Raw genomic sequence first — 27,467 nt, forward strand, 5'->3', positions numbered from 1 at the left:
TTCCTGGTCTGAATTGAGGAGGAACGTTAAAAAAAAGTGTCTCCCTCCCCTCATTCTCACTTTCTCTCTCTCTGTCTCTCTCTCTCCCTCTCTGTTTTTCTTTCTTTATGTACTTTATTTCCACATTTTGAGCTCCCTGTGTGGTTCTTGGCACACCGTCCCCGCCTCCATTGATGGCTGCTGTTGGAAGCTGGCGAGTGCAGTGAGCTGTGTTAAAGACTCCGAAAGCACCATCAAGACTTGAGGAAACAGCTCCTTGCCTAGATTTATTTCACAGTCCATTGGAGGTGTTGCAAAAAAAAAAAAAAAAAACTAAGACCCTGTGCGTATAAAGAATGTCGGGGGTTTTTTAAACTTGTCGAAGTGCTACATCCGTAACATCTGAAATGTTTCTATCGTGTTCGGTCACTGAAATGTAAATAAAGAGCAGATTCCGGGAATGTGACGCTATGATGTTGAACAGGAAAACCGCGCTCATCGTTGGGTTGTGAAATAAATGCATTTTCTGGAGACCCACCTTTCTGGCACGTTCCTACGCCACTGCTCTCTCTCTATCAGAGAGGATCTCTCACTGCTCTCTCTCTATCAGAGAGGATCTCTCACTGCTCTCTCTCTATCAGAGAGGATCTCTCACTGCTCTCTCTCTATCAGAGAGGATCTCTCACTGCTCTCTCTCTCTATCAGAGAGGATCTCTCGCTGCTCTCTCTCTATCAGAAAGGATCTCTCACTGCTCTCTCTCTATCAGAAAGGATCTCTCACTGCTCTCTCTCTATCAGAGAGGATCTCTCACCGCTCTCTCTCTATCAGAGAGGATCTCTCACTGCTCTCTCTCTATCAGAGAGGATCTCTCACTGCTCTCTCTCTATCAGAAAGGATCTCTCAATGCTCTCTCTTTATCAGAGAGGATCTCTCACTGCTCTCTCTTTATCAGAAAGGATCTCTCAGTGCTCTCTTTATCAGAAAGAATCTCTCACTGCTCTCTTTATCAGAAAGGGCCTCTCATGCAGATTCATGCTCCAGCCGATCAGACAATCTTCACAGTCACCCAGCTCCACTCAGCACACTAAGCTGGTCCAGTCACGCTCTCTCCTGATATTTCAAACTTCAATCAGCAACTGAGCTCTTTCCCATACCCCCAGTCGGTCAAATGACCTTTAAAAAAAAAAAAAAAAGACACTTTACTCTACACTTTACAGGACTGTTCGGAACAGCACTGGTCCAGGCAGGCGACGTAGTTGAGGAGAAGATGGATTGTATGAGCTGGACTTTGTCGACCCTGCCCACCTGTACCTCGCCACTGATGACTTCCCCACATGTCCCCGCCCCCATCGCCCGGCGTGCTTTAAATCTTCTATAATTTGACTCGACATTCACTTTTACAGCCTGTAAAGTAGGCGGTGGGGGGGGGGGGCAGGCGGGGGGGCAGGTGCCCCCAGCTTTTTGACGAGCCGCGCGCTTTGGTCGGGGGTCCCGCGGGTCCGACCCAGGGCCCCTGACCCCTCCCACAGGCAGGTGCGTTTGCAGTGAAGAGCTCCCAGGACACGTGCGAACCTCCATCTTGTAAAGGTGAATGATAACCACAGCTACAGAAGGCAAAGCTATAAAAGCTCACAGAGGTCATAAAGAGCATCGTACACTGTGCCGTCTAATGAGGGCTGAGTCAATGTGCACTCACTGCGCACCTGAGCCATGAGTGTCACTCAACAGACCTGGGTCACATGATTATTTCAAATACTTCAAAGCTTTTTTCTAGCCTCTTTTCAACTTGAAGCTAGCACTGGTATTATGGGCGCACCAAATTACTCATCACTCATGCCTGCCTTGATCAAACAGATAGCAAACTGGCGTATAAACACTCGAGGTGCCATGCGCTTTAGCTAAATGTTTTATCCTTTAGATCAGTGGTTCCCAACCCTGTTCCTGGAGATCTACCGTCCTGTAGGTTTTCGCTCCAACCCTGACACTGTACCCCTCATTCAGCAGCTCAGTGAGATGCTAATTGGTAGAGTCAGGTGTGCCAAATTAGGGCTGGAGTGAAAACTTACAGGATGGTAGATCTCCAGGAACAGGGTTGGGAATCATTGACTCGGATAAACCACCAAGTACCGACGGAACATTCCGGGGATCATGGCCAAGCATTCTGTGAGTTCCCAGCACTTCTCCAGGGACGGACAGCAAGCAGAGAGTGACAGATTCTGCCACTTGAATTTCTCAATTTGAAAAATGAGATTTGAGCTCAACCTGAGATTCCTTTCGCTTTAAAAAAAAAAAATTTTTCCCCCCCATTTCTGGTCATTTTCTTTACCCTGAGCATCATTGGTTTTCAGAATAGAGATTGAAGCAGAGAAAAAGAAAGAAAGAAAGAAATAATTACAATGTCCTCTGAGTCTTCTGTTGTTTTATGATATTTAAAACAAATACAAACCATCATGATAATCTCCACAGGGGCTGTCTGCCCTGCTCAGCCAGAACAGAACAGAGTTTTAAATTAGATTTAGGGAGGAGGACTGACGAGAACTAGGACAAACCAAAGACAGACTGAGCTCTTCAATGGAACTAAACTCCATTCAGGAGAGAAGGAGAAAATTCAGACAGGTAGGGGTGACCTGGCCCGAGCTGCATTTGAAAATTAAACCCGCAGACTTTCTGTATTCATTTGCTTGAGCGTGTGTGTGTGTGTGTGTGCATGTATGTATGCATGTATGGAAGGGTGGGGCAGTGATGGCCTCTTTTCCTTTCTCCTCCCCCAGGTGTGTATGAACTGCTGGCAGCCCTCGCCTCCCAGATTCAGTCCCATGTGACCCGACAGGACTGCACCTTCCTACAGAGCATGCTCAGAGACAGGAGCCTGCTGCCACTGCTCAAGGTAACCTGCACAAGAGAACCTCACCTGATTCCAAATTCCATTTTCTCTCTCTCTCTCTCTCTCTCTCTTATTCTCTCTCTCTCTCTCCCTCTACCTCTTATCTCAGGGGTTGTACAAATATCACATTTCAGACAATCATTTTACAAATGATGTTTTATGTCACTATTCATAAAGAATAACCTTTGCCTGGTTCTAGTTTGTGAAGATGATATAACATAGTTAATAAGTGTGTTATACATGCTCTATGATGGCTTTATCTTTTGGCATAGTTTCAGTCTGGCTTGGAAGAACTTTATAAATCTTATGCATTTGCCTGACAAAACAGTTTAAAGGATGGTGGTATAGCTAAATTTAGCTTTTGATAGTCATCATCAAAGTTTCTGTCTGTTTTAAACTACTCCACATGTAAGGAAGCATCAGAAGAATGAATAATGACTGAAATTATTTCCTTGGCATTAATAGCTCAGATCGCAAGACTGAAATAACCTCAGTGAATACATTGCACACATACATAATTATTTGGTCTGTGTTCAGTACGACTTGTGTGGATTTTTATAATGTTCTGTGTTTCTGGGCAAAGACTCACCAAAAACGTTGCTCTTAAAATAATTGCCCCTTGTTAGAATAAATTTACGCTATCCCCTCATTTTTTAATCTGTTTTCAATTAGGCGGGTGCATGATGTAATTGCCCTTGTTTTAGAACGAGTTGTGAAAAGAAAATTATGTGGGCCATCTTGCCCTTGCTGATTTGTGTTTCAACTTGACCTGTGGTCAAACAGAACACCGTCAGGCAGGTGGCAGTAGAATGGAGAACAGGAGGAGGAAGAGACAGGAGAGATTTACATGGACTTAACTGAAATGGGGAGAGACAGACTCCAAGATAAATAGATGGAGGAGGGGAGACTCGGAGATTTGCACAGACGTGGGCAGAGACAGGTGTACAGTGATGAGGACAGAGAGAGTTACATGGACGGTAAACAGCCAGAAATTTTGAGGGACTGGGAAGATTCATAGGATTTGTGAATGGGGCAGAAATGTTCTCATAAATCTGGATAAAGACAAGGAGATTTAGAGGCATGGAATCAGAGATAAAATAAAGAAAAACATAGTAGTAGAGTGATTATGAAACTGGGCATGCCAGTTCAATTCCATCATGGGGTACTGCCATTCATGTTAAGCTCTTTGAGCAAGGAACTTGAATCGCCTTCAGTAAAATATCCTGGCGGATAGCACCCCACACACAGACAGGGCACAGGTGATAAACCTGCTGGATAGCCCCACACACACACAGACAGGGCACAGGTGATAAACCTGCTGGATAGCCCCACACACACACACAGACAGGGCACAGGTGATAAACCTGCCGGATAGCCCCACACACATGGACCGGGCGCAGGTGTTTCAGGAGCTCCTGGGGACAGGAGTCTTACTCTGACAGGTGCGCAGTAAGCAGCTGACAGACAGAAGCTCTCGGTGCCTGGGGGAGTCAGGTACTGCAGGGAGGCCGGAGCAGTCCTCCTGAAAGACGCCAGACGTGGACGTCCGGGCCACCTAATAACTCAAAACCTGGGTTCAGCTGATTTGGTCGGCTCACAAACACATCCTTAAAATCAAGTAAAATATGATCTACAGTGTGGGATCTGTCCAAAATACGCGATATTATGCCCGGGTCCATAGGCCGCATTCCAAATAGCTTTGACGGGGAGCAGACAGTGCACTCAAAACTTCCTCAAAGTTTGCATAAACAGACATTTTTTCCAACACTAGAAATGAAGTGATGGATGGACCTGTCCGTATTTGAGAGCACCCCTGACTGAGTTCAGAGGAAACCCCGTACAAAGATTCTTGTGGATATTGTAAGTAAAAACTTTTTTTTTTTTTAATGAACTAAGCCAAATCGAGAGAGGATTCGAGTGAAGCTTCGAGTGAAGCTCATTGATCCCAGGTTTCACCTCAGGGAGGGAGGACAGCGAAGCCAGAGGAGATCACGTGCCTCTAAACTGGACCGGCAAGACGCGAGGGATGAGGAGAAGTGGAAAAAACCGATCATCGACCGTCCCTGTCGGGCTCCTCCACAGACTGTACGCAGCGCACCCCAAAAATAGAACAAAACAACCAAGGAGCCAAAGAGCCCTAATTCACCGCCTTCCCCTCGCATCAGATTCGGCTGCATGGTTTCAATTTGCCTTCGACAATTCGGCTTGTGTATACAGTCAGTCCGGAAGCTTCCATAAATCACCCCGAAAATCACTAGCTTAACGAACGCTAGCATCGGCAAACAAGCTTTCCTGTATCCTCTGATTTTTTACGACATAAAACACTTAGATATTAAAAAGGAACATGGTGTAAAATGTCTGTGGTTATAAACTCAGCAGGTGGGAGAAAATGCCTGTAATGCAGCTTCCACAGTAAACAGAAGTTTTAAGCACAGCGTGTTCTAGGGTTGAAAGAGCCATGGAGGGACTGTTCATTAGGCAGTCCAAAACAAAAATCAGAGGCGGGGTTATGGCAGTTGGAGGTTATAAAGAATGTAAAAAATATTGCTTAATTTTGACCTTTTTATCACCAAATTATTGACCTATACACCAGTGCAGAAGCGTAAGAGATGAGTCTCAGAATTAATCTGTAGTCCACTAGGCGATGCTAGTATGTGCATTTGACGTGACCCTGATAAGTATTACTTTTCTAATTTGGGTGCCATTATTTAAAAACAAAATTGACAACCAGTGCTACAACATCAGTGAGTTTTCTTTTCTTGAAACACGTGATACATTTTGTAGGCACATCTGACCCACCTCCTCCTTCCTTGCATCAAATCAATCACCTGTGGCCTGCACATGGTGATCCACTTTCACAGTTCATCGACCAGGAAAAATACATATTTTGGGTTGGGCCAACATGAATAATCACTGTTCCTCAGCTAGTTTTTTAAAGAGAAGAAGAGTTAAGAGTAAAAAAGAACAGTCCTACCCTATTCGGTTGGTTCGTTGTCTTTGTTCATCCTTCAATCAACTACAACATTAGTAACAGTAACGTATTAACAATATGTTAATGACAATTTTTTTTATTACAATGAAAAAACCTGATACAACAGGTTTATGTCATTTTAAAGTATGAATGAACTGTACAGCATGCATGCATTCACGCATGCACACACACACACACACACACACACACACACACACACACACACACAGTGATTACTGAAAAACAGATGTGGTGTGGGAGCAGTGAGTAAGATTGAGTGGATATTCGGTATTTGACAGGATTTCAAATTCAAATTCTTGTGTCTGCCTTCCCTGTGACAGTTGAGCCCCCCCTCCCTCTCTTCCCCCTTCTTTCTCCCTCTCTGTTTTCCCTAACTTTTCTTTCTCTATCCATCATTTTCTACCCCTTCTCTGTCTTTCTCTCATCCCTCTGTCTCACCCCATCTCTCTCCCCACTCCCCCTCTCTCTTCCTCTCTCGCTCTTTCTTTTTCTCTCTCTCAATTTTCAATTCAATAATACCTCAATGCTTATTGGCAGCGTAGCCAAAGTTTCCGAAAACTTCAGGGATAACTGCTCTAGCTCCTCTAATCCAGGTCAGGAGGCTGATCGCCCTGCGCACAGGCCACAGCGTAGACGGACATGGCACAGGGGGGTGGAAGTGATTGGTCAGCGATGACATTAACCAGGTCCTTCTAAGCTTCCCCCTCCCCCGCCCCCCTGTCCCCACCCCCCCAGTCAAAAACACAGATGCTGCTTCTCTCTCTCTCGCTCTCCCTCTCTCCCTCCCTCCCTCCCCCTCTCCTATTATTCAGCCCAGACCCTGTCGGATTACCAAAACATTGATTTGGAGAAGGTCTAATGCTTTTCTTTTGTTTCCCCGTGAGACCGCTCTGGGGAAGTGTTTATTTAGGGGCACGTGCCCCGCTACGCTAACAACGTGGATCCACAGACTCACGACGGCCAGGAAATGAGAAGTCGCAGACCGCAGACACACACGACCTAACGTGCTTTCGGTCTGTTAATGCCAGCTCAGTAATATGTCAGTACATACCGACCTATATTGGAGGCATATTTTCTCCGAAGCAAAATGTTTGTAGTAAAGTCAACTCTTTGCTCTGACTGAATGCATTTTTTTAAAATCCCTTTTGAGCTCATTTAAACACTGTTAGTATTGCAACAACAATGACGATTATATTTCATACCAGCATCAATCAGTAGCAATATTCTACAGCAGACTATGCCAGGTCTCGATTTGTAGTCAAAAATAATAATAAAAAAATTAAAAAAACATACACAGCGAGTGTCTAATGAAGTTTATATGAGCTCAACAGGAAGCATAAACATTCCCTATCAGAACTCATTTTACAATGAACTTCGATCAGTCCTGCTGCAATACTTCTGGCCCCCACAGAGTGGGTGGAGTCTTTGTTCAAAGTAAGTAAGCTTGAAATTGATTATCTTTTGCCTTCTCTCTTTCTGTGTCTTATTTTCCCTTTCACTCCTTGACCTTCAATTTTTTTATTTATTTTTATTATTTTTTTTGTGAGCACTGGCCATAACAAGGTGACTCCCGGAGCTGTAGTTTTTCCACCGCGCGTCTGAATCGGTTCCAAGCCGACGTCTCACGGGGGGGCAGTAAAGCCTTTCCTACGAAGCATGAAAGCGGGGTGAAATATTTTAGATTCGAGACGCAGATGGATAGATACATTCCGTTGTAGGCGGACAGATTGTTGGACCCTCTGCCGACGCGCGTACACGAAAGCAGGTAATCGCGCGTTCGCTTGGCGAGAGCATTCCACGGTAACTAGCCCCGCTCTCCGAAAATACCCAAATTTACGGTGAGGTCATTTTTGGGACTTGCGAGGGGAAAGCAACACTTTTTTTTTCTTCTTCCGTAGATTCTAAAACTGTAAATGAACTACATGTAGCAGATGTTTAATTCCACACCCCCCCCCCCCCCCCCCCAATTGGGTCAGACGGCAGATCACAACGACTTGGCCGTAGTAACTAACCTCAGATCGTTGTTGTGTCGCGGCTGCTCTGACTGCAGCAGTGCAGTCTGGGTAATGCTTCTGTCAGCCCTGCACGGACATTGTTAGCATGTTATATGATGAGTTTCACTGCAACTAATGTAGAGCAATGTGGAATTTTCTCTCAAGCAAACGGACCCCAAGGAAAAACAATGCCCTGAATCATAAAACGGTTTCTTGGCATGAAAAATGATATGAGAAAAACAGCTGAATATTTATTGACCAAATCCATCTACTGTAATAGCAATACTACAGAAAAGACTGTGACCGGATTATGTGTCATTTACATGTGATTTTCTAAGTGATATTGCACAATTTTGTATTTTCATCTATGATCTAATCTCTCTTGTTGTGCTAAGGATGCCATAATAAGCTTGTCTCTATGCCCTACAGAGGGATTTCTTTTAGTGTTTTCCAATGATAATTAATAATGAAGCTGCAGAGAAAATATAAAGGAATGTTTAATTTATGTACCAGCATTTTAGCTGACTAGAGCTTAAACATTAACCGAATGTAGCCATTTTATATGAAACAGAAAAATATACGGCTTCATCAGTCCTAATAAATAGCTACATACACGTGTACAGCAAATACAGAACACATGCAATTATTTCTGCAACCATTTGAAGTTAAACTGTTTACCAAATACAGAACTGAAATAAACAGCTTTTCAGTTCAGCTGTTGTTTTGCGGTCTGATATCAATTGAGCTTCAGACAAATAATTGGCCTGGGGTTTATCAACATTTGCTGTAGACTGGCAATAAAGTAAATATATTTTTTGTGTAAATCCACAAACATTAAATGCATACCTTCTGCTGAGCTTGGTGGTGGTCTGGCCTATTAGTCAGTGCATCATCCCTCACCCCCTCTCCCCCCATCTTCCTAAAATGGGCTTTGTCTCCCAGTCTTGAAATGAACAGGATATTACACTACATCACAGGCATTTTTAGCAGACGCTCTTATCCAGAGAGACTTACACACCTTTTTACATTACATCCATTTATACAGCTGGATGTATACTGAAGCAATGCAGGCTAAGTATCTTGCTCAAGGGTATAACAGCATCCAACCCTGGAATTGACCCTGTGACCATAAGAAGTCCACTCACTTCCTTACCCATTATACTATACTGCCGATATTCAGCAATGACCTCTCCTCCCCCACCCCATACCCCCTTATCCCAGTCATCCCTCTCTCACTCGCACGGGCCCAGGCCCCTGGTCTGAGTCCAGCCCCAGAGATGGCCCCCTGCCGCATACGAATGACAGGTGATTGTGATTGACAGGCCTCAGTTGCTGCCTTGGCACAGAGGCTCTCCCCGCCCTCTTTCAGTGTGCCCTAAGATATCCTGCGTACTCTTGTCAGACCACAGGCCTTACATCACGCATGCCAGGGGCTCCAGATGAACGCTTCACTGCTGATTGCACCAGGAGGGCACATAGCTGGTGCTTCATACTTTTTAGTTTTGGAATTTTTGGAATGGGTGGGGAAGGTTGTTCTGAGACGCCTGTTTCTTTGCTGCAAGTGTTTCTGGTTTTGCTTTATGAATACAGCGGAATTTAAATCTTTCTTTTTTTAAATTCATGTGACAGATTAAGTTTTTCGAAATGAAAAAAATATCATTGCTCTTTTGGTTGAACTTTATTTCCTTGGTAGGCACTGAATTACTAATTTCACACTGGCACAACAAACATCGAGGTTGTAAATCATTGTTATGGCCAGATTGGTTAACCTGTGTAACTACAGAGAGCAAGTACAATGTATACTAGTGTAATAGCATAGTAATAACAATGCAATAACAATTGTGAAATCCCAGATATGTTTAAATTGACACAGTGCAGGGGTCTTTTGAGCTGTGATTTGGGCTCTCATGGGGAAAGTCTGGCTGCTGATGTTTCCGCAGATCATGTGTTTGCCTCCAAGTCTATGTTTTGGTGTGTGGACACATGGCCCTCTTGCTTAATCCTTGGCGTGCGTGGGGATTAATGATGTATCGCTGAAAGACCACAGAGAGAGAGATCCTGCTAATGGACAGCATAGAGTCTGGGACCTGCTGTTTGTGTAACCCAATGCCTCCACCCACCCCCCCACCCCCCCCTCAGCCAAACATACTGGCACAAACAAACACACACACGCACACACTAACACGCACGCACCTGTGCGTGCACAAGCACACACACACACAAACAAACGCCTTCGTTACTGATCTCAGAACTCTTCTCTCCTCCTAGATTCACGAGAGGCTGAAGCAGTACCAACACCAGAGTCCTCCCCCAGTGCTGGTCTACACTGGAGCTCTGGCCTATGAGGTGAGTGCTGCTGTAGAGCTAGCCTTGTTGGCTTAGATCACCCTGTGTCTCATAGTTCATCTCCAAAATAGCCCCTTCAGCCTAGACCAGCCTTCAGTGAGTTGATATGATTGGTTAGAAAGTGTTGGGCTATATTTAAAAATAGTGGATAGACATGAGGCTGGCAAACAAGGACAGTCTGCTCATACACCATAATTCAGGAAAAAAAAACAATCCAGCAGATCCATGGGAATTTTTAAATGAAGCATATTATGAACCGTAAAAAAGTGCAATTCACTTGAAAGAAGGGTTTTTGTCCTGAATGATTTTGAAAGTCCCCCTACCCCTCACCGTCGGACTTATACAGATTCTGGACAGAGCCGACGTTTTAACCTGGAACCTCTTCCAGGAACCAGTTGTCACGGGTGAAGTGTGATTAATTCTGCTCATAGACGGCTCTAAAATCATAACACCTGGGAGAGACATCATCCTACGGTACCAGGACTGCTCCTGTGGAGAAACCCAGTGTTGCACCAAAAATGTATTTTATTTTTTTGCAGTCGCAGACTGTGAAAATCCTTTAAGAAATGTATCTGCAAGAATTTGACCTGTGTCTGAGAGTTAGGGAAGAAATATTTCCATTAAAAGAGCTAACATGTGCCCAGATTTAGCCCCAGACCTGTTTCTCTCTCTTTACCTGCCATGTGTTTAATAGAGATGTCAGGTCTCAGCGCTGGGGTTGGGGGGGGGGGGGGGGCAGAGTGATCCTACACCTGCCACACTTTCTGCCACAGAGAGACTGCAGTGCTGCTCTGGAGGAGACTGGATGGATGGGATCACTGGCAAGGAAAGGGGGAGGCGGGGTGGAGGGCACCGACACAATGAGAAAAATGGAAGATAAAAGCAACGAAGCATATGATGCAGATAAAAGTTTAATAAAAAGAAAGTCTGTTCCTGCGATACGGATTTAGCAATCCGCCTCCTTTCCAGACGTCCGTCGGTGAATTACACCCTCACAATGATGGACGGGGGACGGAGACGACAAGGGTGAGGTGATGTTTAATCGTCCGAACTCCCTATATGTCAATCTACAGATCTCCACCGTGCGAAAGAGACATCTATGAACTCCTTCTCTCTCTGCACTGCTAATCCTTCGGTGCAGCGGGGAGCTCTATCGAACGCACACCTGCGCCGCCTGACTGGCGTGCCGTGAGCCGGGACAATTTCGACGTCGTTTGAATCCCAGGCTCGGCCTTTGCGATAATCGAAGCCGAATAATTTCTGTTCTTTTAAAGAGACAGACGCAGCAGCAATGTGTTATCGTTTTCGCAAGACTCTAAAGGAGAGGAGAGGTGGGCCAGGTGGGAAGGGAATTGGGGGAGGGAGGGTGGGCGGTGGGGGGGGGTCGGCGTTGTTTGACAGAAGACAGGAAAGAAAGACATACTCACGCGTAAGCCCAGTAGCATTTACAGATTGGCTGGCAGCTCTCGCAGTGTTTCTTAAGACTTCCTGCTCTCTTGGGGCGGGAGAGGAAGACGCCAAGGACACGGAGAGGAGCCGGGGCGACCAATGAAAAAGCCTCTTTTTTTTGTCGGACGGATCTCCGCCACAAGGTCACACGGTCCTGAGCCGCACGGTTTTGGCCAGTGCGTGACACCGCTGCGGAAGGCAGACAAATTATGACAAATTCCTTCTTGCCGGAGCCCGGTTCAGACAGAACCTGAGTAAACACAGATGGGTTTACGAGCAGAGCTTGAGACGGGAGCGCGACGCTTCCAAATCTATTTCTTTTCTGTTGCACTCCCTCCCTGAGGCTTCGGTTAGATACCTGTTTTGAAATTACATTTCTTCGTGACTAATTGCCTTGGCTCCGTACGGAATTTTAATTGCGATCTCCAATTGTTTTGCTTCACACGGTGATGTACATAAAATTCCGCGAAGGCATTATCCACTATTGGTCTGAAAAAAAGAATTTAAGCAACAGACAACAACAATCTTTCATGAGATTACACAGAGCCTGTCCCATTTTCCTACAATAAATATATTTACGCCAACTTGCATCTGTAATTGAAATGGTTAAATGCATTCCAAACTGTTGGACCTGTCAGTGCTGTTTTGTTTTTTTTTGTTTTGGTTTTGGAGCCATTTCAGGCCGAAGGGTTCACAAGAGTCAAGTTTGATTCTGATGTAAATTGAACAAGGAGGACACCTGGAGCCTGCTCTCTTCCCCCACGTGAGGTCAGGAGAGGAAATCGTTGTTGATGAAGACGCATAACCCTACAGTTCGGTGCTGTATATCAGTCCTGTCTCTATGGCACTCAGCAGAGCTCAGAGAAGCAAGCTCATTTCTTAAAATGGCAGCCGTCTGCGCCATCATGACGGACACTGAGGCAGAACAGAATTCTTCTGCCCCTGCGTGTCCATTGGTTGAGGATCACCTTCGTTCAGCGATGCCGTATTTTCGGATATTCCCCTCATTGTTGGGGAAGCAGCTTCTTCAGATTATACAGCTAATTAAAATCATTGCTCCGCTTCAGCATGATAAAAGACCGAATTTGCTTGCTGGTTAGGCCCTATTTGTGGGAAAGGCAGTTCGGGTTTGTTCTGATGAAATTCATCTGTTCCAGATATTTTTGGACAGCCCTGTCTCCAGTCTGCTACGTTCGCTGTTTACAAGCTGTACATTTAGACGGTCTGGCTAGCACGTATAGTGATCCAGACACTGAAAAAATTAACAAGCAACACATGTCATATTTCCCTTGCAACATCTGTCATTCCCATGACAACTGTGGGTTCAACATTCTGGGAAAATTTCTCAAAACAGAAAAAAAAAAGTTTTTTAGAAGTATGCATACAAGTACTACTGATTTATACATTTTATATTACAGACTTACGTGTTTACATTTTTATTCACGTGGTTTTAGAGAGCCACTGGAAAGGTAAACTATATATAAGTTTTTATACTTTTGTAAATAAAAATGTAAGGCAAATGGTTGTGGAAGAGTGATGGTCATCCTGTAAATTCATGATTCAAAAATAGAAGGCCAAATTGTACAATTTTGTGAGTTCAAAATAAAAAATTAAAAAATAAATATGAGGGCAAAGGAATGGAAACTCTGAAATGAACATTACGTATGGCAAACATAGATCCATATCTCAGACAGGTCTTAATTTTTAAAGCCTTTTTTTAAAAGGACAGGAATAGGTACCGTAAAAGGATATTTTCTGCTTGTTACCTCTCAATAATTACCACAAGCTGATGTAATATCAGCTGAGGACGCTAACTGACAAAACCTTCAAAACCCCAAGCAAACGGCAGGTGTGAACTTTCCTTAACTTAACAATTAACGCTCAGTCTGGACTGAAAAGAAAAATATTTGTTCTTAGCATACACACGCAGTTTTGAGATGGCTGAACTCGTCCAAAACTGCATTCGTGAAGACAAAGATGAACTCTCGCATTTAACAGCGCGCCAGAGTTAAAGACAGATGTTTGACTGAATCCGGGCCACGGATGTGTCTATTTTTCTTTTTTAACAAACAGTACTAAAGTCTGCGCTGCTGCTTTTTGCCGAGAATTGCCCTGGACGTGCTCCCCGCCCCTGTCTCGCTCGCCCCGGGCCCCGGGCTCGCTCACTGAGTTTCTCCGGGGAGGAAGCAGAGGAGATTCTGCAGGGCTGGAGCGAACATCAGTCAAGGAATCCCAGGAGTGCTGGAATCGGACCAGCCCAAAGAGATCAAACCCATACAGGATGGACAGGGAGGGCCGCGTCTGCGTCTGGGTTTCATTCCCACCCCTGATCCGAATTATGCCATCAGCGCTGATATTTGCTTGATCTGACATCCTGGCCAAATTCTTCCATAATCTGATGGACTTTCGGGCTGAGCAGTTCTTCTGCTCCTGTCTGAATTGTTTTGCCATGGTCTAATTTACCAGCGAACTACTGTTGTTGATATGTACAACTGAGTAGCCAAGTGAGCCAGAGTGCTCGGTGGAACCAAAAACCAGGGGACACACGGGGCCACCCAGAAATGGGCGGCAATGTTGTATAATGGACAGGGAACTGGGAACTGCCATTGTACCCTGGATCAATGCACCTAACCTTAATTGCTTCAGTAAAGTGCCCATCTGTATAAATTGATTTATGCAAAAATGTATTTAGAAAATTGCGATCTGTGTATGTTTATTTGGATAAGAGTGTCTTCATTCACCCCTAGTCAAATTAAACCCTGCACAATTTACAATGTCCGTGCTTTTGATGTTAAAATGTTTTCATTTCCTAAAACGCTAACATATATTAGGCTATATTTTAAATAAGAGGTGGGTTACAGAAAGTGGGCTTATCTAATAAATAGATAATCTTTTGGAACTGTGCATGGCAGTCTCCTCCACAGGTGAGTTGATTATCTTTTCAGTAATAGAATATCTCCCCTCTCCTCCCCAGCTGTCCCGGGACCTACAGAGCAAAGCTGACAGAGAAGAGGTCAAAGAGCTGTCTGATCTGCTGGCCAATCCCCACGTCAAGGTGAGCAGCGACCCAACCGTGCCTCCCTCCAAAGTTCACTGTAAAATGTTCAGTGTTAACTCAACACTTCGTTGATAAAATCTGGTCCGACATTCCAGAGTGGGACCAAATGTTATTTGTCAAGAGTTGAATGAACAATGGACATTTTACTATGTATGTGAAGAAAGAATGTTTTTATATCTGTGCACTCTGGCGCTTAGATACAGAAAATAATTTGACCGGTACAGGACAGCCTGTATCATAGTAGCACACACCATTCAGCAATGTGAAAGTGTTTGGGATGTGATTTTGGGATGTGGCTGATGGATGGATAAAACGCAAATGGGTCCCCGGGGATATCTGGTACAAGGCGTGCGTAAATCACCTCCACGCCAAATGGAAGCCAAGAGACGAGCTGAAGAACCGCAGTGCGCCACCTCAATCATCATCCCCGGCGGCTACAGCCAAAATGGAGCATTTTTTACAAGGGAAAATAAATCAAGGAGTGAGGCCTTGCTTCATACTCACACATGAAGAACAATAACAAAAACAAAAAAAACGCACCACGTCATAGCTACCTGTTTGGAGACTCACACTGCATGACAGGCACGTGCTGGGGGTGGGAAGGGGGGGGGCTCACTTGGGGCACCTTCCCCTTCCCCAAGTGCCCAATGTGCCCCTTTGATTTGAATCGATTTGTATTATTATTGTTGTCGTCATTAACTTTTGTTCATTCGTTAATTTTGGTAAAGTACATTCTGTGAAATAACTGGGTGTCATAAAATAGCTTTTCTACTTCGAGCACCTGCCCTTTCAAAAGGTCTCTGCGCGGCCTCTGTAGCGCAGCGATTAAAGACTTGATTATTATGGGCTGTGTGCGTGGAATAAGCGGGAAAATCTTCCGTTGCACTTGTCACCGACTGCTTCCCTCGTTAGCGCTGGCGCGGTCGGGTTTTCCGCCGAGCGCCCCCGCAGGGGATACCTCATTTTCGGGGAAATTTTTTTTATGCGCTAACGAGATCCCGATGCCGCGGCTGCAGTTCCCCCCCCCTCCCCGCTTATTTTGACAAGTCCGGCGATCTGTTTTCGCAGAGCTTCACGTTGTTTACAGCGGGAGTAAATATGTAAGGAGCGGCACGGAGCGCGGTCAGGCGCCGGTCGCTCGGGTCCTCCCTCCACAGCCTCCGCCCGTTTCAGAGGAAAAGCCGTATTTTTTGCGCTAGGCGCCGCTGCGCCCGCCACGCCGAGAACCGTATTTACTTCTAGGAAATCGGCCCGAAATCCAGTTCGGCTCAATTATGAGTTGAGCCGGCGCCCGTGATACATCGCAGGGCTCCCTTGCAGTGACCGCGGCTTTCGCCATGTGTTACCCATTAGCATACCTGCGCCTGTTAGCATACCTTATTGTTTTTTTTTCTTTAATGCTGGCTATTACTGGCTGGGCTTGCTATCAGTTGAAAGGGGACACGGGGACAGTTGATGACGAAACCATCGAGAGTCTGGGAATAATATTAGGCTTTTTTTAAACCCTTTTTAAAGTTTTTTAAAATGTTTATTCAAAACTCTTAAGTCAGCGTTCTAGAACTCGCCAGCAGTGATTGTTACATCGGCATTGGAATGTTCAATTAAAATTACTCTAATCACACATTTGTGATCTCAGATCTTGAAGGGTTAATGTAGCACAGCAGGCAGGATGAATTGGAGGCTAACAAGGAAGAGGGTGCTTGACTGAAGACTTGTGGGTGTATAGCAATGGTGCTGGGTGGTTTTTGTGAGTCATGGGGCAGAGCCACTGAAAGGCTAGCATTTCATTGGCTGTTTAAAAGGATTACTATAGGTCAGTATTGATGCATCTAGGCTATGTTGAATGGCCAGATTGCATCACTAAGTTTTCACATTATCATGTTCTCGTGACTATATTTTTCCTGTAAATCACTCTGAGTAAAAGTTTCCACTACATAATTGATTAGATTTACCCATAAAATAAAAGAATTTTTTTAAGAATGAATAAATTATGGGAAGGAGACAGTTATACAAGACCACGATAACGCCAAGCATGATGAAGATGATCATGCTAATGAGATTGATGCTTACGATGAAGATGATGGTGATAATGGGTGATAATGGCGGTGATGATGATGATGAAGGTTAAAGGGAAGCAGGCCTGACTCCCGTTGTTGAATCCCTGCCCGGACTTCCAGCTCAGGTTGGCTCGAGACCATCTGGTCTCTTAGGAACAGCTTGAGCGATGTATGGCTGCCTGCTCTCCTGTAATAAAATACTGTTTTTTACAGAAGATTTATTTCTCTCAGGCATATGGCTAGAAGATGTTTTGTGGAAGAAAAAAAATGTTTCCAGACTCAGGGATAATGAGTTGTTAACTTGTTGGCAAAATGAACGTCACAATTGAATAAATGAGAATCTTTATATTGTGGAGGCTTGACTGTTTTCTGACTGACTGACAACTTCCTTGGGCATGTGTTTACTTTCCACTGTTGTACATTTGGATTTCCATTGCAACAGTCTGCTTAATGAAGGCGGTTAGTCTAACTGATCTACAGCATCCAGGTGCCTTGATTAATGCTGTAGACCTCAGCTCATGACTAATAGCTTCTCCACGTGGTCTGTGGATTACACAGGTAAGAATGAAAATTATTCTTTCAACTACAACTTCCTGTTTTCTTCCTAGAATGTACTATAGTGCACTCCATTGGTGGAAAGTGCACCAATCTCTTGGCAGGATGTAGGTGTCTCCTATTCTGTTTCCCCCCCCCCTTGCAGAGTCTGTTCTCCGTCCACGACGCTGTGGCACAGGAACGCTTCGGACCCACCCTGCCGCCGCTGCCCGAAGACCTGGGTGAGCAGCAGGACCCGGTGAAGATCATACAGCTGGTCAAGAGCACGGAGCCACTTGTAAGTGACGCTGACCGTCTTTCATTATTTGCTGTATAGTTTTTCGTTGCATCGCGAATCGCTGAGGATTTCCTCAATAACGAAAATGGGTCTTTTGCTAGTGCAGTAAAAGAAGTTTAAAAAAAAAAAAAACTTAAGGTACTTTCTGCCCCTTTTCCACAGAGCAAGCTGAAGTATTTTGTCATGAATGCAAAAATTTTTTCTTCATAAGTTAACGTCTCGGCTCAGCTACTTCTTCCAAGAATGCCGAAATTTGATTTAAGTCAATTCAATTTTATTTGTATAGCACTTTTGACAAAGGGCATTGTCACAAAGCAGCTGTGCAGAGATCTGGGCCTGAACCCTGCGAGAGCACGCCCAGGGCGACAGTGGCAAGGGGAAAAAAACTCCCTGGCTGGTGTTCGGGAGAAACCCAGAGCAGGACTAGGCTCAGAGAGGGGAGCCCATCTGGTGCAGCCTGGCACCGGCCAATGGAAAAACGGCTGTTTACATAATGCATGTATAATTAACAGACAAATAACAGCACAAATATGTCACATATGTAACTGAAACGGGGCCAGGATGACTCTATTTGTGACGAGAGACAAGCTGTAAGGCCAGCGGGTGAGACTGTCAGGCAGGCGACCAGCGTGGAGCTGGAGCTGGACCAGCTACGTCTGGAGGAGGGGGCTCAGCCGGTGCTATTGCTACCGCTCTGGGCAGTCGCTCGAAGTGAGGGAAGAGAGGAGAAAAAAACACACAGAATGTTGAGCTGTGCAGGAGAGATAGAGGTGCCTGTGTGCAATAAGGGAAAAAAAACACAGGCAGAATTATCGATGGAAGAACAGTTAGAGGAACGAAGGTAAAGGGCCAACACAGTTATGAGGGCAGCCCTGAGACAGTCACCACCAGACCATGACTCTGGCTCAACTTAACATGGACATACCGTGCATGATCCAGCGACAGCACTGACAGCTCAGTCCACCAGAGACTCTAGGGTTTATGTTGGCCAATCAACCCTGTCCCTCAGCAACAGGACTGGCTAAAAAAGAAAGTCTTAAACCTAGATTTAAATATTGAGAGAGTGCCTGAACCCCTAAAATGAGCAGGCAAATTACTCCATAGAGAAAGTGCATGATAGGAAAACGCTCTGCCATCTATGGTACTTTTAGCTACTCTAGGACTGGCAAGGAGGCCTGTCAGTGGAGCGTTCCTGAGGGATTATGGGAAGAAAGGACACTGTTCAGATGTACAGGGCCCAGCCCATGTAATGCTTTAAAAGTAAGGAGAAGTATCTAATAATATATCTGGAATTTAACTGGTAGCCAGTAGACATGAGCTAACACTGGGCTGATGTGGTCAAATCTCCTTCTTCTGGTAAGAATATGCACAACAGAATTTTGCAGACCATTCAGAGAGGAATTATACACATCCAGACAAAAGTGAATGACTAAATTGTCTAATCTTGAAGTAACAAAACAGCCCTAGAGATGTTCTTTATATGTGTTTTAAATGAGAGATCAGGATCAAATGTATTTCCAATATATCTGGTGACAGCACTAGTAGTAACAGAGGTTCCATCCAGGTTTAGCATATAATCAGGTAGTTTGCATCTCAGGGACTTGGGCCCAACTATCATCATCTGTTTTGTTAGAATTCAGCAAGAGAAAGTTATGGGTCATCCATTCTTTTTTGTCTAAGAGACAGGCTTCCAGATTTGACACTAGAACAACTTCTTCAGGCTTGACTGATACATACAACAGAATACCGTCTGCACTGCAGTGAAAATTAATACTATGCTTGCGGTTAAGCACATGGAGAAGAGCAGAGGCCCAAGCATAGATCCTTGTGGCACTCCACATCTAGCCCTGGACTGATTAGAGTACTCGTTGTTAATGTGCACAAATTAATGTTATACCAGGATAACTTATACCAGGAGAGAGCTTATCCACACAGGCCTACAAGGTCTTCAAATCTATCCAGAAGGATGAGGTGACAAATAGTGTCAATGGCTGGGCTTAAATCTAGGAGGATGGAAACCGTTTGCCTTTGTGCTATAATGTAAAATGTGGTGGTATCCGTGTCAGTATCAGCTAATACAACTTGTCAAATATTGTTTATTAATACTTGTTCCCAGAATTTCCATGCGGTGCGTCCCCAGGTGCATGGGGATGGGGTGCCCAGTCTGTCCGTCTCGCCCCTCCCCTCCAGAGTTTGGCACCCGGGACACCCTGCCCCAGCCCTGACACTGGGGCGGAACCTTAAGTCTCGGCCGCGCTTCTTGCGGTTTCCCAAATTGAGGGCTGGAAAACCAGAGGAGGAAGCCTGCATTCAGGGCTAAGTGAAAACAAAACAAAACGCTCAGGAAAAGAAAAAATGAGATTATGGGTTCCGCGTAAGAGCCAGGCTGGTGCAAGTTATTTGTGTGATAAAGGGCGGGGCAGGCAGACTGCGGTCCTCTGCGGTCGCCTGAGCGACAAGGCCACCGCTGGGTTCATTCTCATATTCTGAGGATGGAACGGTGAAACTCAAACTTTGACCTTTGACCCGTGTCTGACCTTACATAAGTACCTTTTGTTCAGAACCAGCTGCAGCCTAAAGAAGAGACGTACAGGCAAGGGATGCTAGGCAGTGCTTATTTATGGTGGGTTCTCCTGAAGCCCTTTTTTAAACCAAAACTGTCTAGGGCTTTCACCTACCTCTGCCCCTTCTAAAAAAAAAAAGACATTAACCAGAGTATGTTTGAACAAGAAATTTCATTGGATCAGTCTGAAGTTTCTGAACATGACATCACTACATCACCCTATTACAATAAACACCGGACGGCCTATTCACCTGCATCCGGGAGATCACGGTCACACAGTATGCATGGCCCTGGGATGACCTAGCCCTTCCCCACTAACTTAATTGGGATTAGCTGAATGGAAGGGGTTCAGTAGCACTAATTAATGGCACGAAGACCATGACTTCATGCCGCATTTCGTGTAACAGGCAAAATTTAATATTTGTGATATTTCCTCTGCTCACCCACAGAAATGAGACCTGGGATCTTTATTTTACCAAACTGAGGAAGAAATGCAAGGATTCTGAAAGAGGAGTACTCACATGTGGGATCTCTTTAAAAAAACCCCAGGGGCAGCCACACATTTATTTGAAAGAATGTGCTATTTTCAATGAGGACACAAAAGCCTTGCCATCCATACCTGAAGCAAAAATTGATTTGCCTCTGCCCAATGTACTGTTACACAGTGAATTAACAGCTTTTTGTCTTAAAAAAAAAAACAGTATTCAGACAAAAGGCTATTTTATTTTTTATTTTGTCATTATTATTATTATTATTAGAGGTAGTAGTAGTAGTAGTAGTATTTTTTGGTGTTAACACAAAAACATATTACTATTGTTCATTTAACTATGAGTATATGTGTATTATTATCACTCTATTTTGAGTATATATGTAGAGATATATGTAGAGTATATGAATTTGCCCACTAAATACATTATTTTTTGGAAAATGAAGGTATGTTGGGTACAGCTTTGTGGAGTTCCCTCGCCTGCACCTGTTTGCTCTCCTAACAGGACCCCACTCTGTAATCCAGCACAGACACGCCCACTAGGGTGCCCACCTGTCCAATGAAATGGCGGAAAACCACCAGTACTCTCTGGGGCATTTCGCACGGTGCAGTGCGTGGATAACCAGGAACAGAACTTTGCCAGTGCCATTGGTGATGTGAACTGGGGTCAAAAAGGCAAAGCTGTCATTTGACTGTTGACATTATACCACTGTAATTGATATTAAAAAGGTGGATATTATCCATGGATACAGGAAGGTATAATTTACATATATTACAGGAAGCATTTCACCGTGAATCAGGCACGCCATCCTGAGGTTCTCAGTGATTTCACATTTTAATTTTCTCTGTAAGACCTACACCTTTTTAATCTTTCGTTGGTCTTTTTTCACATCTGCGAAGTTGGAAAACTTGACTGCGAACTCTGTGCACTTTCATCCTCCTGTCTTAACTGGCGGCCGTCCTTCTGAAAAGGACATCCTGAAGTTGTGCTTTCTCCGCGGGATAATTTGCATGAACGTACCCCCACGCTCTAAGGGAGAGATATCTCACCCTTCCCTCCTGAGTTTGGCTGTGTGTTTTTGGAGGGACTGCGTAATGAATGAACTACACAACATTAACACTTTTGAGGGTGTGAGGTAAGAACAGGGAAAATGAAAACTTTTCAGGCACTTTTCAGGACCGTTTTATATTAACCTTGTCTGCCAGCTTCCAGCAGGAATTTCCGTGTAATTATCTCAGTGGTAACGTGTGAGGTTAGAACCAGGGTTAAGGAAATAAAAAAGAGGCTTTAGAGCTGTTTTCTTGGTTGGATATTTATGACTGCAATCACAAGCGATTTAATATAGCAGGTGGAGAGTTGTGCTATGGATCACATAAAGGGGATAACAGTACTACTGAGGAATGGACTATAAAAGCAGTTTAATAGAAAGCTTGGACCGAAACATACTTCCATTCTCCCTGCTCTTTCCTTTGCTTATCGTCCAGTAGCCTCTTCCAGCTGGGCTAGCAACTGTAGCATTATGCTTCTGCATCAAAGTCAATCATTGTCTCCTGTCCAGATACGATCTGTTTCAATATTTTCATAAATGGCATGCATTGCTGAAAGGAGTGGCGCTATGTCAAGCCTAAGATTGCATTTATTTTTTATTATTAACACAATATGCCAGCTGAAAGACTCAAATGTGAAGTGGCGCACAACTTGATATGATTGCTGGTAATTGCATCGAAGAGCTATTTTTCAACGTGTCTACTTTCTTATCCGCATTGACACCGTCTGGCTGGAGGAACGCTGAAAAGTGTTCTCAGCAGTGAATTTATGCTCATTTTGCGGACACTCTGCTCAGAGCTGGTGCAAGCAGAGCTATTGTTCAGCTTTTCGGTCCAAAGTAATTTTGCCACGTGATAAATAATGATCTTAGGTGACGGTCCTGGGACAATACTCTGATTGGGTCTGGCAGAATATTGGTGGAGTGGTTGAAATTGATACCTGAGTGTGGTTTTCATTGAAAGTCCAAGGGTGAATAATACTTAATGACAAACTATCACAGGGTATTAATCACAGCTACTGGCTGTTGAAACCCTGGGCCAATGGGCTGCCAGTTTGTTCGAATCCCCAGCCAATTAACCAGCGGCATTTTCAAACCGCAGTGAATCAGCATTTTAAAAACCACAATGAAGCGGACTATATCGGCCAGCTTAGCCTCTGCCAATCAGCTACGGTCTACTCAAAACTTAAGCAAATCAGCCATCGGCTATTCGCACCATCAGCCAATAAGCCGCCAGCCAACGGGCTTCGACGAGGATAGTTCTGGAAGGGCTGCCTGTGTTTGTTGCCTTGTGCCACTTTGCGGGATACACATAAACACAAGTTGTTTGTTTTGGAACGGGGCTCTGTTTTTGGTATCCCCGCAGGACTGACCCCGTCTGTCTCCTGGTTCTGGTTAAGCCGTTCATCGGGCTGGCCGTGTGTCACTGCAGCCGGCGTCTGCGGAGTGCGCGATGACAGATATTCAGATTTCTCGTTGGAAGAGTGATGATCTGATTGGGGCGAATGTCGCTCCAGTGCTCATCAGCCTGAGTGGATTAAGTTATTGAATTTCGGCCTGAGCGGCGTTAACAGCGCTGGAGCACAAAACGTGTGAAACGCATCTCTTTGGCCAGTGGTGATGCGCTCACATGGATCGGATCATTGCTTTGAGTATGGAATCGGGGGAGGGGGGGGGGGGGTTGTTGTATTGTGTGAAGCACTTTGTGTTACATTTAACTTGTATGAAAAGTGCTATACAAATAAAGTCTGATTGATTGATTGATTGATTGTTCGTGTCAGAGGCCAGTGTCACTGCATCACGTTTCTGATCAGTGAGTAGCTTATTTTTTTTAATAGTGAGTAACACTTTTGGGAGACCTGCTGTTTTTCAAAGGTACCAAGGGCTCTATACTGGTGCACGCAGGCACGCACATGCACCGCACATACATACATGTGCACATGTGTTTATGGTGTGTGAGCGTGTGTGCGTGCATGCGTGTGTGGGTGTGCTTGGTATGTCTAGGCCTTTAATAGAGAACTTTAAATGATCAGTTCAAGCAACCACAAATAAGAAATGGTAAACAGATGTGAGACAATGAAGCTGCGATCATCTCCTGGAGAAGTAGCCAAGATTCAGCATATATTTTTGTGTGACTGCAGTGTTCAGCCTGTCTCTCCTGCTCTGAAAGCAGAGGCTTATGGGTATCTGAGTCTAGTGTTACTGCCACACAGCACCTGCTGTTCTACAGTTTCAGACCTGCTGCATTGTGATGCGTATGTGGAGCTGGCCTTCTGTGTGCTCATCCAGCCAAATGTCCAATCAGACTTAATTCTGAGAAGCTGTATGTTGCATAATTTCAGATTTGAAGTATAACAAGGCTAGGGGAAGGGGGGAGAGAGACAAAGAATAAATGAGACTGAGAGTGAAGGAGCAGAAGAGTGAAGGATAGAAGGCAATGCAAGATAGAAGGTGGAGCAAGTGAGATAGAGGGAAAGAGAATTGAGAGAAAGAAAGGAAAAGCAAGAGAGACAGTGTGAAGAAACAGCGTGAAAACTGCATGCTTGAGAAGAACTACAGACATTGTCAACAGCTCCTGGAATGATTCAAAACACTATTTTCCCTTTCCTTGTGTCATCACTCCCTGTCCTCTCTCCTGGAGCTGTTGATTGGCTGACGTGGATGAGAGTTGGCCCGGGCCTGCTCCCCTCCTCCAGGGATCTGATTCCCATTTCCCCCAATGCTTTCTGGGAACGTTGCCTGACGCGTGCGTCTCAGTCAGTCAACGTGATGTCGGCATTCTGGAAACTTCTCAGAGGAAGCTCTCTCCCTATTCAACACTCTACCAGTGCCTCAGTATCACTCCCTGACTCACTGTCTCTTTCTCTCTCTCTCTCCCTTTCACCCTGGACACCGGTGCTGTGTTATCTCAAACCCCCCCTTACCCCCCACTCCCCCCTCCGCTCACCACAACAGGGGTAGGGGCTGATGACCTGGCTATCGCCAGATCTCCCTGTCCCTGCTACTGCACTGCACCCGGATCAGAATGTAATGTTCAGATCTCTCAAATGTTCAGTGTTAGATCAACTCTTACAGAGTACATACGGTCCCTCATATGTAGTGTGTTAGGGCTATAATTAACACTGAACATTTTGCTGTGTACTCTCCCAGCTGATTTTCTGTCAAGAGAAAAACTGCAAATAATATATGAATTTAAATATAAAAATATATAAACCATTTTAAATATAAATATACTATGAACATAAGAACACATATAATTAAAGTATAATTGTTTAAAAATATTCTTGGAGTTGAAAATATTTTTGAGTACATCTCCCCCTCCTCCTCGTCTGTTGTTCAGGATCTTGGGGGTCCCCCGGGGCCCCAATGGGGGGGTTCTCAGTCCCCAGTCTTAGAGCCCCAGCTCTAGAGAAGCTCTAGATTCTGCCCTCTTGCAGACATGCACTGATTTTACAGTCAACCTATGGAGCACTGCACTGCACAGAGTTCCTGCACTGCTTAACTGAAGAAAATATTGGATGATCCGATAAACATGGAAACCTATTTAAAGCCATAATGGGTCTGAATGGCTTTGAATTAGAAGCATATTTTAATGCTCTAGAACTGAGGCGGGGCTGCTCTCTTATTTTCTACCAGCAAAGTGACTTCACCAACTGCCTTATCCCTGCTTTATTGTGTCTGACAGCTGTATAATCTCTCATAGTTACAGAACAAGCCGCTGGATTCACTTAGACACGTTATTCCAAACAGGCCCGGGCTCCACGTTTAAATCCGCTGCGCTCGCGCCCCTTCTCCTGTCTCCCCGTCTCCCCGTCTCCAGGGCGCGACGGTCAAACGGGACCAGGGGACGGGAGCCATCGTCGTGGCGCGCATTTTGAGAGGAGGAGCCGCAGACCGAAGCGGTGAGCTCCGCGGAGTTTTCGACGACAACGGAAAGGCCGTGAGCCGGTGATGTGGATGAATGGGCTCGTGAGCGAGTGATCGCCGGCAGGTTGTGTTCTAGAACCTTCCGTGCAGGCCATTAGAGCGCAGACAGATGTTGCGTGACCTCTTGTCTCTCACCTACCAACCACACCCACATTATTTTCTAAATAAACATGAAACACGTTTCTTAAATCTAGCTTGAATGCATTGGTGCGTTCTTTTATGTTAGGTGATTATTATTTTTATCTGTTGAGACACAGAACTCTGCACCTTCCTTTATAAATTCAGTATCTTATGTTCAAGTGATAATGGTGCTGATGTGTATAGTCTGTGTATCCCTAATGTCTGCCCTCTCTCTGTACCGCCCCCCTGTGGACCACAAGCGAACAGCTGGCTGGAGAGGGCAGGACAGCTGCGGCTAAGGAGGCACATTCACTGATTCCAAAATAAATTTGAAAAATACGCAAAAAAAAAGAAAATAAACATTAAAAATCCACTTTGCACGTTCCCTTTTCTGGCTTTCACCAGGCCAACTGTCATCTGAGCCGCGATGTATTCTCCTTGTGCGAAATCGAGGTGCCATGGCGATTCGCCAGGGCCGACCCCGCTACGCTAATGCCCCACCCCCGACACAGAGAAACGCGCTGCGGCTAACGGCTCCTGCGGTCTCCGCTTCCGCTCGGCCTCTTTGGCCCGGAGGGGAGGTTTTCGGAGCCTACCCTGCCCTCTGAGTGACAGGTCGTGATGTCTTCCAGACCCCTCCGGGCCGTGATGTGGTATCGCTCCTCATCCCTACCAGCCCTAAGTTCGTTTTTCATGTTCTGTGGCTTTCCGTGAACTCCTGACCAAACACTATTGTCAGATCCGTGAGCTTTCGAAGGGAAGCCTGGAGAGGATTTCGTGGTATTTAAGAAACTCAGTAGGAGTTTGTGTTTATGTGTGCGTGTCTGCTTGTGGGGTACAGTTTCTAAATTTGTGCATGCAGGAAAGTGTGTCTTTATGTCGCGTGTGACTCTTGTGTGCATGTGTGAGAGTATATTTGTTTCTGTGCAAATGTGTGCGTATGTGTGTGCATGTATATGTGTGAGCATGTGTGTGTGTGTGCGTGTGTGCATGTGTATGTGAAAGTGTGCATGTGTATGCGTGCGTGTGCAATAGTCTCTGTCTGTGCGTGTGTGTTTATCTGTGCGTGTGTAATAGTCTCTGTGTGTTCTCTCCACGTGCCGCAGGTCTGATCCTGTGTGTGTGTGTGCACATGTGTATGTGTGAGTGTGTGCGTGTGTGTATGTATGTGTGTAATAATCTCTGTGTGCGCCCGTGTGTTTTTCTGTGTGTATGCGTGCGTGTGCGTGTGTAATAGTCTCTGTGTGCTCTCTCTCTGCGTACTGCAGGTCTGATCCACGAGGGAGACGAGCTGAGGGAGGTGAACGGGGTGCTGATGGACGATAAGAGGCCGGAGGACGTCGCTCCCGTTGTGGTGAGGGGCGGCAGTCCCGAGCCCGTCTCCCGAGCCCGTCTCCCGAGCCCGTCTCTAATGCCAGCGCGCGCGGTGCCAGCGCTTCCATTTACCGCCTCCGTCTGCAGCCGCCGGAGCTGCGCGAGTGCGCCGGGGGCCACTCCTTCACTGGCGGGGAGCCAGGGCCCCCGGGGGCCCACTGCCCAAACCGGGAGGGGCGGGGCGGCAGACGGGCTGCAGGGGCCTCCTCCAGGGACTCCGAAAAACCACTAGAGGGAAAAATCCTGGAGGAGAGAAGGCGAAGCGGGGACAGGTTTTTTTAAACCCGATTCGGGGCCCAGAGCGGAGCCCTGCCACCTGGCTGTCCTGGGGACGCTAGGCGCTGGCGGCGGCGGTTTC

The 27,467-nt window shown here is 45.5% G+C and overlaps 1 protein-coding gene across 1 annotated transcript in view; it reads left to right on the plus strand.

Annotated features, from left to right (window-relative positions):
• LOC118233571 (MAGUK p55 subfamily member 7-like) overlaps positions 1-27,467 on the plus strand; it is a 62,835-nt gene that overhangs the window by 7,077 nt on the left and 28,291 nt on the right. The window contains exons 2-7 of the mRNA XM_035429330.1: positions 2,752-2,867; positions 10,119-10,196; positions 14,620-14,700; positions 17,461-17,592; positions 25,509-25,590; positions 27,004-27,089. Of these exons, the coding sequence (XP_035285221.1) occupies positions 2,752-2,867; positions 10,119-10,196; positions 14,620-14,700; positions 17,461-17,592; positions 25,509-25,590; positions 27,004-27,089 (575 nt within the window). The remainder of the gene's footprint in view (positions 1-2,751; positions 2,868-10,118; positions 10,197-14,619; positions 14,701-17,460; positions 17,593-25,508; positions 25,591-27,003; positions 27,090-27,467) is intronic.

The sequence above is a fragment of the Anguilla anguilla genome, chromosome 8 (assembly GCF_013347855.1).
Source record: "Anguilla anguilla isolate fAngAng1 chromosome 8, fAngAng1.pri, whole genome shotgun sequence".
NCBI lineage: Eukaryota > Metazoa > Chordata > Actinopteri > Anguilliformes > Anguillidae > Anguilla > Anguilla anguilla.